Source organism: Trachinotus anak, unplaced genomic scaffold (assembly GCF_046630095.1).
Source record: "Trachinotus anak isolate AG129_WGS33_773 ecotype Australia unplaced genomic scaffold, CSIRO_AGI_Tana_v1 ptg000020l, whole genome shotgun sequence".
Taxonomy (NCBI): domain Eukaryota; kingdom Metazoa; phylum Chordata; class Actinopteri; order Carangiformes; family Carangidae; genus Trachinotus; species Trachinotus anak.
The window spans coordinates 9,258,467-9,271,027 of NW_027273871.1; the positions used below are offsets into that span (position 1 = coordinate 9,258,467).

General features: G+C 43.2%; 1 protein-coding gene across 1 annotated transcript; it reads right to left on the bottom strand.

Annotated features, from left to right (window-relative positions):
- Positions 1 to 5,187: 5,187 nt before the first annotated feature.
- Positions 5,188 to 11,825, bottom strand: pwwp2a (PWWP domain containing 2A). The gene is made up of 2 exons (XM_071506153.1): positions 10,860 to 11,825; positions 5,188 to 8,830 (listed from the first exon to the last, which is right to left on the bottom strand). Exons 1-2 carry the CDS (start codon positions 11,813 to 11,815, stop codon positions 6,916 to 6,918), a joined length of 2,871 nt encoding a protein of 956 aa, XP_071362254.1. The 5' UTR covers positions 11,816 to 11,825; the 3' UTR covers positions 5,188 to 6,915.
- Between the last annotated feature and the right edge of the window lie 736 nt (positions 11,826 to 12,561).

Consider the following 12,561-nt stretch of genomic DNA (forward strand, 5'->3'; position numbering starts at 1 on the left):
AGAAAGTCCTATAAATCTTTGGTTGTAGTCATGAAGCTTCTGCCTACTATTCTATGATCCTTATGGCCTCAGATTCCAATATTAGTCCCTTTAAATCGACACAGGGAAAGTGACTTAAAGGTATTATTTACAGGGGCAGAATGGGGAAGGATTCTTAAGAATGGAAAAAAAATGTCAATGGAACTGTAACCAAGGTTGATCCAACCTAAGATCATAAATAGTGTCTACTAGACGCAATCCCAGCTGCACAAAAGGGGTTTTGTGGACAGTTCAAAGTGTTGGAAAAGGCATAACAATCATTATAAAGAAAATTACTAGACTAGACATCCCTTTCTCTCCAAATCTGTTTATTTTGAGTGACCCTTCAGCACCCAAGTGATTTAACTGCACCACAGTATTGTTTTCACCTTGTGAGTACTCCTGAGTACTGATGTATCAGAACATCAACATGTTGACTTGTGTCACAGATTGATCCCATAACATGATGGTCTATTAATAATAAACTCTATTAAACTAAATATTTTCTTTTGAACATCTGATGTCAAAGAAACTGATGTAAGAAAAATCTTTGTGTCTAAAATTCAATCAAATTGGAAGAGTTTGTTGTTTTCTGAGACTGATTAAAAAATAAAACTACTTCCACCTAATTCTTATCATTTCTAATCACTGTTTAATTATCCAATAAAACAACCAAACTGTTTCACACATGCAGTCTGTTTATTGCATTTATCATCTGTAGTTTGTACACAATATTACAATAATAATAATAATAATAACAATAATTATAATTTCTCTGTGTTTCATTTTCACATATTTGCATCATTTTCAGATGAGATAAATAAAAATGTGTGAGGACAGGTGATTCAAAGCTTCAGTATAATAATCTTCAGAAACCAGTTTAGACCAGTTCAGACCAGTTTTTGGATTAGGGTTATAGGGTTTTAGGGTAAACCCTGATTCTCAGGTTTATCTGTACCTGATATCTAGCTGGACCACATCATATCTGCAACCACTTTAGTATCAGCTGGTTTCTGTCTAGTTTTAGTCTAGTATCAACTGGTTTCAGTCTAGTATCAATCTAGTATCAGCTGGTTTCAGTCTAGTATCAGCTGGGTTAGGGTTAGGTAGACTGATTCCAGTCTAGTATCAGCTGATTTCTGTCTAGTTTTAGTCTAGTATCAACTGGTTTCAGTCTGGTTTCAGTCTAGTATCAATCTAGTATAAACTGGTTTCAGTCTAGTATCAATCTAGTATCAGCTGGGTTAGGGTTAGGTAGACTGGTTCCAGTCTAGTATCAGCTGGTTTCAGTCTCACACCAGTCTATTATCAAATAGTTTCAGTCTAGTATCAACTGGTTTCAGTCTAGTATCAGCTGGTTTCAGGTCTTTAATTGTCCTCTTCTCTCCTCCTCTCTGTGCTCACATATACAGTATTTTAATTCAGCCGAATTCACAATGAAGCTGTTCTCATTGACGTTTTTCTGTTTGTTGTCATGACAACAGAACAAGTTTAAAACAGTGACTGAAACGTGGTCTATTAAGACATGTTAACGAGCAGTCACTTCAAGCTGCTGCTAAAACCCTGATGTTATGACCATGACGTCATGTGACAGAATCAAACACATCAGTGAAAGACAAAGACTTTCAGCTGATTCACCGTAAAATGATCGGAGAGAAAAAGAGAAGGTCAGTCACGTCTGAGACGGCTGCTGTGTCAGTTGGGAGAGGTATGTCTGTGGGGCGCAAAGCTGGAGTCTCTCTACAAAAAGTAGCTAAAATTTGTCCAAAAAGTCATTACATTTGTAGCTGGGTCTGAAAAGTTGCTAAACCTAGAGGTTGATGCATGAAATTCTCAACTCTGCTTGTAGTACCAAATCATTTTCAAAGAGCAATGACTAGTGAGGAAAGTCCAACATTCCAACATTTATTGGACTGGCCTCACTGTCATGGTCCAGCCAAAAACTCTGTCTGTTTCTTCTGTAGAACCTGGTTTACCTGGTCTAACCCTAACCCTAACCCTAACCCTAAATCTCAGGTTTAATCTGAGTCAAGGTCTTTACTGAGAGACAAGACATTACTGGTTTATTTTCCAACATTAAGGTTTAAAGTCTGTTTCAGAAGTTCTGCTGAAGGAAACACTTCATTTATTGTTGTTTTAAATATTTAAATAAACAGTGGAATCTTCCTTTAAATATCCACCAAGTTTTAAACTCACTGAAACACCAGAGTAAAGTTAAGAGACTTCATTAACCCTGTGAAACCCTGTGTTTCTTTCTCAGAGAAACAGAAACAGAATCAGTTCAGAGCTGCGGTCAACATCATTTTTTCTTCTGATGGTTCAAACTGAGTTAACTGAGCTGAAGTATCTGAGCAGCCATGATGAGAGCTGAGGAAAGTAGCTGAGGAAAGGAGCTTCAATGCTTCCTATCTTATCTCCTTTAGCATAGGACACACTGGACCTTCCTTTACGAAAGGAAAGGAGAAAAGGCTGTCCCACAATTCCATGCTGCAAGTGATGTACCATTGAAATTTGACCACAGCAGAGCAACATAGACGTAGAAACAACAGAGCAGCTGTTTCATGTTTGAGACTCGATTCAACACTTTGATTGTCTGATTGTTTGATTCAAGGAGTCATCATGAAGAATAATCACCATCATAACTAAATGCTACAGACATAAATAAGATTTCACTGAATCCTTTCATTGTGTGAAGCTCTAAAAATCAATTTTCTCTACTTGACAAATGTATAAAAAGGAAACCCTGAACACTTCTATCTGAATATTATTTATTCTGATCTGCTCAGTTCATTATTTTTATTGTTCAACTTTCTCTACTCGTATATTTCTTTCATGTTATTTTGTTTCAACATTTCAATCTTCCATATGTTAAAAAGTTTAATCAGTTTCTTTTCTAAGTCCTTATGACCTCTCCTTCAACTCTGTTCTGGACCTCAGGATGTTTTCCATCGAGGTTGAGGAGAAGTGGTTAGAAAGAGGATTATTTAGACTTTGCAACCGCAGCCCAAATCATAGCTTAGCATGTTTAGCCACACCCATTAAGGGGAGGGGCCAGAACACACCACCGCAGGTGTGAACAGGAAGCTGAAGAACAATTCTATTTCTGCATCTGATTATGAAGCAATAAACCTCCTGTCAGTCACACTTTGTGCCATGCTACACTAAGTTTCCACCTGTTTCCAGTCTTTGTGCTAAGCTAGGCTAACATGACCAGTCCTATCTCAGCACTGATGTCTCCTTCCTCTGCACCTGATAGTTGTCTCCTGAGGGGCGGAGCCTCATGTCTGTTTATCCCAGGTGGTTTACAGACATGAGGCGGTAAATTCAGGTGCAGCAGTAAAGTGTGTAAAACTGAGCTCTGACTCTCACTTCCTGCAAGTCAAAGGGTGAGTGACATCAGTCGTTTCCCTGTTTCCATGGAGACCACAGCTTACCCACAAGCGGACAAAAACCCCCCCAAAAAACTAAAAGGTTCATCTGTGAGCTGATTGATCACTGATTGATTGTTAATTGTCTGATTGCTGATTGGAGGACACAAAACAAAATGTGGTCAACAATATGAACCTGGTATCCATGGAAACACTGATTAGATCTAATTGATCAATGTGTTTCCTTCTCTTTATAAATATCAACTCTTCAGTTAAACAATCATTGATTATTGATTATTTATGTCCATGTGATCGATCATCTGCCACTTGGACTTCGCCCACAGCCTCTCAGCCAATCAAAGCACAGGATTCTCAGCGTCAGCAGCTCTTCAGAGTAGTACTGCAGAGAGAGAGACAGCCATCACTAATGATGTCATCAACAAGTCAGTCACATAATCAATCAGCATCAGATAAATATGGATGCACAGTTTACATCTTCACTTTGTCAAACACACTGCACTATTTCAGACAATATCTAAATAAAGATATTAAATAATTTATAAATCAATAAACAATAGTGATGTTTCACCTCAGCGGTTTGATTATTACACAACCACATTTTATTATGAGCAGTTTATCTGTTCTAACTAGTTACCAAGGTGTACATGAAAAAACATGACACCAAACTTCATCAATATCCTGAAATGATCATCTGGGTTTTGTCCACCAGGCTGTTGAATCAGGAGGAAACTGAAGGAACACGAGTAGTTTCCAGAGGACCCTTTAAACTCAGCTTCAACACGAGTCCATATGAACAATGACAGAAGTTTTTCTTTCTCCAATTCGGTTCTCATTCTCTGTAAAAGTCTAACATGAGGCTTCAGCATTTACAATTCATCAGATCAAGTAAAGATCTTGTTTAGTTCAGGTGCATCTTGCAGCTCAAGTGAGTGAAATCTGATATTTCCACTGGCTGTGGATTATGTCTAAACTTTGTGAACAAATCTTTTCACTCAGAAAAGAGGGCAGCATCATGTGTCTGCATCTCTTAACTTCCTGTAAAAATGTTTCTATTCTTTTTGAGTTTTACTGTTTTGATGTGAATCACTGTATATGAAATGTGCTCTAAAACCTGCTTAATGAAAACATTCATCTTCTCTTGTTACTGTTAAACTCACTAATAACTCCACTTCCTGTCACACGAACACAACTAATAAACACAAAAGTATCTCACACTTCAACAGTGAGTGATTTCCTCTCCATGAGGATGTCAACCAAACTCTAATCCCAGGATTTAGTCAGTACCATCTGTTATTTTTGTTCTAGAGCTAGTCAGTTATTTTCCAATATTGAGTCAGTGCAAGATTAAATATTTTTTCCTGTATTCAGACAGTATCTTCTAATATTTTGAGTATCAAATCAGTACCTGATTATGCTGTCCAGTATTTATTCAGTACCTGCTGGTATTTTCCCAGTCTGGTTATCAGAGGTGTTTTTACCTAAAACCAGCAACATGTCAACATTATTGGATGAAAACCTCCTGATCATGTTTATTTCCTGTAGTTTCGGTCTGGTTTCTGTAGATTAGAAACAGAAACATTCTTGCATTTTATGTTGTTGTTGCTGACATTTTTGGTAAAATCAGCTCTGGAGACCCATTTACCAAACATCTGTTTGCAGGTGAGAAAATCTGAGCGTGAGGGCTGCTGCCAGCATGCTGCTGAGCAAGGCACCACCGTCACTCCTACAGTAAGACCACCACAGAAGAAAAAGAGTTTAAATGACGACGATGATTCAAAGAGAAGTTTGACAGTTTATTAATAGATTTAAAACATCAGAAAAAAAACATGTACACAGGTCGACTCAGACGATTCTTTTATTTTTACTTTAATTCTTTTTGTTTCCGTTGTATTGTCCAAACAATTTTTAGTTCAGAATCTCTGATCTGCAAACAGACGGTAAAAAGAGTCTGACAGCTGAAACTACAAACAGCAGAGAGGGAAAATCCACCTTCTTCTTCTTCTTCATTATCATCATCATCATTAGAGAGCAGAGCAGCAGCTGTCCTGTCTAACAGTCAGTGTGTCCTACCTGTCCGTCTGTCTGTTGGTAAACTGAGGCCCGGGGGTCAAAACACAGAGCGAGTGTGACCTCTGCAACATCGTCTCCATAAAACATCTCTGACTTCAAATGAAAAATCTTTAAATAAACAGAGTGAGAGCAGCAGAATTTCACTTCTACTCATTGTGTAGAAAACATGGATCAAATCCTCAAATAAATATGGTTTTATCATCGGAAATACAGCTTCTGATACAGAACTACGGTGACATAATTTGATGCAGGACAACAGGGACCTGATCTGATACAGAACAACAGGGACATTCTGATGCAGGACTACAGGGACCTGAACTGATACAGAACTACGGGGACATTCTGATGCAGGACTACAGAGACATAATCTGATGCAGGACTACAGGGACCTGATCTTATACACAACTATGAGTTTCAGTCCGGTTTGTGTAAGAGCCCTGGTACAACAGCTGTCCTATGTTTAAATATCAGAGAGCAAATCAGAGAACAGAATATCACAGTTGCTGTATTGATTGCTTATTAGTTTTCTATCAGTTGGACCAAACATTTAAGTCTGAAGATTTGGATCTCATGATGAAACTAAAAACCTTCCACAGTCCAGACCACTTTGACTCAGCTCTGAACCCTGTTGGGGACCTCCTGCCTCAGTTAGGACAACACTTTGTGTTTCACAGTTTTTTATCTTGATATATTTGTGAATGGAAATGAAGCCTCCTTAAAAAGAAAATAAAAAGTTTCAGTCAGATTTTTCCCCAGTAGAACCCAGAGGAACCTAGGAAACAGGAAGTGACACATCAGCGTTTCACACCGCCATCACCGGACCGACGAGGGACAAAGAAGTCAGACTGAAAAACTTGACACACTTGCGTTAAATCAAAAATTTAGTTTTGACTCAACACATTATCGAGATTTAGGATGACAAAAATCTATGATTGAGGAACGAGAAAAGAAAACGAGGTCAGACGGCATCTTGACCACCTGGATCTTAATTAGTGTTTTTTTCACATTAGCGATTCTTCTGTCGATTTTGGATCATTGATGTTAATCTGTGACATTGGGATGTAGTTGTCTGGTCTTTGAGTCAATTGTCATTTCAGTTTTCCAGTGATTTTGTTCGTATGTGAAACAGATTAACAGCAAACATCACTGTGACATCACCAACACTGTGACATCATCAGCGTTTTACACTGATGACATGTAAGCTTGGTGGACTGTCCCTTCAATAAACTCAATAACTTGATGGCGAGTGGAAACGCTGCCACTGACTGACCCCTGCACAGAAGACCTCCATGAATGCCCCTTGCCATTAACTGTCTGGTAACCCAGATGCTCCACCCCCTCATTCAAACAGGAAGAACAGAGACAGAAACATTGTCCACCTGTCTGCATCAGTCTCTGACAGACGGGCGGGATGGGGGGGATTTACCAGTGGCATATGCTACGTCTCAAACTGCGTGAGCAGCGCTCGGACTTCAGGTGTTAGCTGTTTGGCAGCGCTGGCGGCCTCTGCAATTGCACGGCGGTACGGCCCCTTCCTCTTCCTGTCAAAGCGAGACTGGAAGGTCTCCAGGAAGGGTGACAGCTGGGCAAGTGGCAGGAAGGAGGTGGTGGGGGAGCCGAACCAGGAGACTCGCGCCTCCTGCCGCACTGCCAGCCCTGTGTCGCCGCGCCGCGCCACCGTGATACCAAGTACGCGAGCCGGCCACCAGGGGAAACCGTAGATCTTTGCCCAGACGATGTCGCCGACACACACGGCCCGACCGTCAGGGAGAGAACACTTGGACACCGACTTGGAAAAGACAGAGGAAGACGATGAAGACGAGGAGGAGGAGGAAGATGTGGAAGACTTGCGGCGTCTCTTTAGTTCACCTCCCCCCTCTTCCTCCTCCTCCTCCTCCTCCTCAGCGCCAGCCTGTGTCTCCTTACTGTCGGATCTGGGAGGAGGGGTGACAAGTGAGAAAGAGGGGGAACATCGAGGCGCTAACAAAGAGGAGGAAGGGGGAGCAGGAGCAAGGGGAGAGGAGAAGGAGGGTGGGTCTCCAGGGGGTGGGGGGTCAAAGGTCGTTGTGGAGCTACACTCTGAGTGGGACGAGTCCAAGGAGGAGGATGAGGAGGAGGAGTGAGAAGGAGGCTCTACTACCTGCCCTTCAGCTCCTTCCCCTCTGTGATACGTTCCCTCCTCCACTGCAGGATAGACCTGCGTCTCCACGGCAACACTGACTGCACAGGAGGAGGGTGAGGGCACTGGGAGAGTAGCTGTGGTTGAGGGAAGTGGTGGGGCTGTGGGTGGGACCGGGTCTGATGTGGGGACAGGAATTAAAACAGGTTTGGGAGGCGATGAGCGAGCAATCTGTTTGGGTGGGGAGGAGGAGGATGATGTCTGGCTGTCGTCGGTACGATACCTTTGGGGTTTGAGGCGCATTCTGGGTGGTAATGATGTGTGGGCGCTCGAGCTGACGGCGGTGCCAGTGAGGTGCTGAAGGCGGCGGGTGAAGTGGACCTTCTGGTTGTGGTTCTGCAGGGCAGCAGCTCGGGTCACAGCCTTGGTGCGTTCCTGGCTCTGGGTCTGACTCTGGTTCTGGTTGTGGTCTTTGGGCTGACGATGCGGCGGTGGCTGCGAATTCCTTGCCAGCTTCTTGAGAACCTGCCGTGCTTTGGAGCGGTCGCCGGCCGAACCTTTAGCCAGACCCTTCTTAGAGTTCAGCTTCAAACGCATGCGGCTGGATGAGGATGATGATGAGGATGAGGATGAAGCCACGTCCCTTAGGACACGGCGGGAGGAAGATGATGTTGAAGATGACACACAAATCCCTGATGTCGAGCGTCTGTCAGTGGTGGTTCGTCCTCCCCTGTCGTCACTCCTCAGCCGTTTTACCTCAGAGGAGATTGGTCCCTCAGCTTGCCTCCGCCGACGAGACGCCTCCTCACCCCTCAGATCCACTGGACCCCTCCTTGCCTCCCTTTGCCCTCCTGACACCACCACACCTTTGCACTTGTCACAGAGCACCTGACGGGGGCGGAGCTTTATGGCATTCATGATGGAAGTCGGCTCCTCGCAGCGATAGCGCCTCTTTGGCCGTTTGATCTTGCGTGGTGGTGGCTGAGGTAAGGCCTGGTTGTAGGTGTCCCTGATGAACAGAGGAGGCGGGTATGGCGCCCCCTCCTGGAACAGTGGCGGTGGTTTGGAGATCCAGGGGTGAGGAGGGGGAGGGGGCGGGGTGCTGACAGTCACCTCCTCCTGTTTGGTGTAAGGGTTGTCGTTGGTAACAGGCTCTGAGTGTAGAGACATCTGAGGTCGACTGCAATCATCCCGCCTTGGAAACACCGTGATAGGAATACCGTACGGTCCGAACCTAAACAGAACGACAGACACAAAAACACATACACAATGAGAACCTTAGAGACTTAAGTACAGCTGACCAGCACTATGACGAGAATCAGAGATAAAAACTAATACTGTTGTTAGAACCTGAAACTAAAACTGTTGTCTGAAACTGCAACTGTCATTATACCTGAAACTACAACTGTCACCTGAAACTACAACTGTCTTTACAACCTGAAACTACAACTGTCTTTACAACCTGAAACTACAACTGTCGTTACAGCCTGAAACTACAACTGTCATTAGGACCTAAAACTACAACTGTCATCTGAAACTACAACTGTCATTTGAACCTGAAACTAAAACTGTCTTTACAACCTGAAACTACAACTGTCATTAGAACTTGAAACTACAACTGTCGTTAGGACCTGAAACTACAACTGTCATCTGAAACTACAACTGTCGTTACAGCCTGAAACTACAACTGTTGTCTGAAACTAAAACTGTTGTAAGAACCTGAAACTACAACTGTCGTTAGAACCTGACACTACAACAGTCGTCTGAAACTACAACTGTCGTTAGAACTCTGAATCTGAAGATGCTTGGATTCAAGAAAAAACTTTTTTTTATTTTCAGATGAACATAAAAACAATAGATCCTCCTCTGACTTCACAGATTATTGATTTCAAATCAATAACAGACCAAGACCGGGGAGACACCAAGTCGACAGGGCATACCGTACTGTACTCTTTTTTTTCAACCGTACTTTGCGGTTTCTTTACTGTACTCTTTTTTTTTTTTTTTTAAGCGTACTCTATGGTTTCTTTCCTGTACTCTAAAGTTTCTTTACTGTACTCTGTATTAGTAGATTCTATTGGAACAATTTCAATTTTGAAAAAGGGGGGAAAATCACAAGTTAAATTTGACCCTGAATAAAAACAGAGCTCTTGTTCTGCTCTGGAACCTTGGCAAGCTTGGTGTAGCTCCACATGAACCAGTTCTCCACCTAAGCAGAACAAGAACCACCATCAGTCCAAGACGGTGGAGTGACAGTCTGGACAAACAGGAGAGGAACAGGAGGCAGGATGAGGTGGGTCAGTGACTGAACTTTCTAACTGAAGTTCTTACATACAGCACCTCATGAATAAACTGCAGGGCTGTCCAAGCAAATACTCCATATGAACTAAGCTAAAAGTGTGATTGGTTGTGACGCTTGTTATTTCTATTATTACCACTGTTATTTATTATTATTATTATTATTATTATTATTATAACACCATTCACTTTAGTATATGTAGCAGTTCCTGGACCCCCCTCCCCAGTGGTTCTGTTGGAGGTTTCTTCCTGTTAAAGGGACTTATTCCTCCTCCCTGTCACAAAGTGCTGCTCTTAGTGGGAACTGTTTTTTTTTCTTCTCTATAACAAACTCAGGTCTGACCTGACCCTGTGAAGAGCCTTGAGATAATGCAGATTATGATTTGGCGCTATACAAATAAAACGGAATAAATAGAAACACTATCCAGAAAGAATAGACAGGATTTTGGGCAAAGGAAAGCAACAAGCAGACAAACATCCGACAGATGTGTACACACAGCAGAAATATAAAATCACAACTTCTATTCCGAAACAAAATCAAACATTTTATTCATTCATTTAATAAAGCAGATACTGATAAAAAAAAAACCAAACTCTGTTTATGTAAGACAGGGCTAATTACCATTTTAATTATCGATTAATCTGCTGATTATGAATCGCTACAGAAAATAAAAAAAAAACAAAAACAATAATAATAATTATTATTATTATAATAATAAAACGGTAGAAAAAAAGAGTTTAAAAAACTCCAAAATGTTCTGTTCTGTTTATTATGATGTAAGAAGATGAAACATGAGGCAGTTTTTTCTTGAAAATTGAGATAAATGATTAAGTGACAGTGGACTGATCAGCTGAGCTCGATAAAGGTCACCTGTCAGACAGGTGTGTTTCTGTTTTCACGTTAATCTATAAGTATTAAACATTTATACATTAGTAATAAGATTGTTATTCAAATAAAGTTTTACCTTTTGGAAACGTCCATCAGCACCCCAGAGAAAACCTTCTCTCCCAGCCGGAAGGACACCACCAGCGCGTCATCGATGACGTGGTCCAGGGACACTCGGACCTCGGACCCAGGACTCAGATCCTGAAAGGACGCGAGTGGGGTAGCACCGAGACTGGGTTCAGGTCCGGGCTCGGGCCGGGAAGACTCCTCCTGCTTCACGGTGTCGGTCATAAGCCGCCTCTTAGGGGACCGGCAGGGCGGAGACGAGTCCCGCAGGCCGCGGCCCGCCGGCTCCTCCGTCCCCGCAGAGTTTTTAGCGTAGCCGCTCTCCGGGTCCATACTTACCGGGACCGACGTTCGGTCCGCGTTACCGTCCAACATGGCGTCCTCGGCGGGCTCGGGCCTCAGCTCTGTTTGAACCAGAACCGTGTAACTCCTGTCTCGGCCCGCTGTCTCGGCCCGGTCTGTCGTCACGTTGGTGGTCGGTTCTGCCGGTTCGGCCAGAGAGAGGCCGGCCTCGGTGACGGGCGGCGGAGCCGGGAAAGAGTGCAGAAAGACGGCGGACGGCTGCGGGTCCGGCAGGATGCTGCGGTACACCGCCTGCACCGACAAGTTCCCGCCCAACTCTGGATCCCCCGGTAGTCCGGGCGAAAACCGGTCCATGCCGATCCGCTCCACTGAGAAGTTGTTGATCAGTTCGTCGGGAACGACGTTTTCACAGAGAGGTTTTCCCGCCGCAGGCTCCAACTCCGGCCTGACATGGCGGCGCTCCTCCCCGTCCCCACCATCCTCCACCCTGGGGGCGACCAGCTCCACAGCCAGGCCGGACTCCCGCGGCCCGTTGGACTCCCGCGCGGTTTCTGAGAGTCCCGGGCCGCCAGAAACCGGTTCTGGCGGACCCTCATCGCCCGTTGTCGCGGTTGATGTTGTTGTAGGAACCGCCGCAGCTCCTGGCTCTGCAGCCACGGCCGCCATTTTCTTCCGCTGTGCTGCCGAGCGGCGCCTTGTCCCACCTTCCCACAACGCTGCCAGCTGCGCAGGCGCATTGCCATTGGCTGAAGTCCCTATCAATTAAACTAAACAAGACAGCGCGTCGTCTCTGAGTGGCTGATTCTGTCAGAGTCTGTGAGGCGTCAGACCCCCGCCAGGGGGCGTTTACCTTTACAAGAAACAAAAACAAAAGCAGTAAAGATTAATTAACAGCTGATCAGTCAATATGTGATCAATAAAACTGTAGTCTGACGAAGAGAGACGACATTAATCATAAGTGAATTAATACCTGATCACAGTAACTTTAGAAACTGATCAAAGAAACATTTGATCTTCATCAACGACACATAATTGATGTGTGAAAAAAAATTTAATGTATTAAAACCACATCTTCTTGATCACATCAAAACAATCTAATCAATAATCTAGAATATATTAAACCACACAACAATGGGGAGTTCAACATTCCAATATAAATCTGTTAATAATCTGTTTTTGTTTGTAGTCAAAGTAAGAATAAATTAATCTTTTAATAGTCTAAATATTGACTAGTTGTGTTAATGAATCAATTACCAAACAATAACCCTACCTGAAAACTGAATTTTTCGCCAGAGTATCAATACCTTTCAAAACAAAGTAACAATGTGTTTTACAAAGGAAAACAAAGATAAAGCAAAGCTGTACCCACATTCAAAAAAGATCCAACAAATGAAATTACACAGAATAAACAG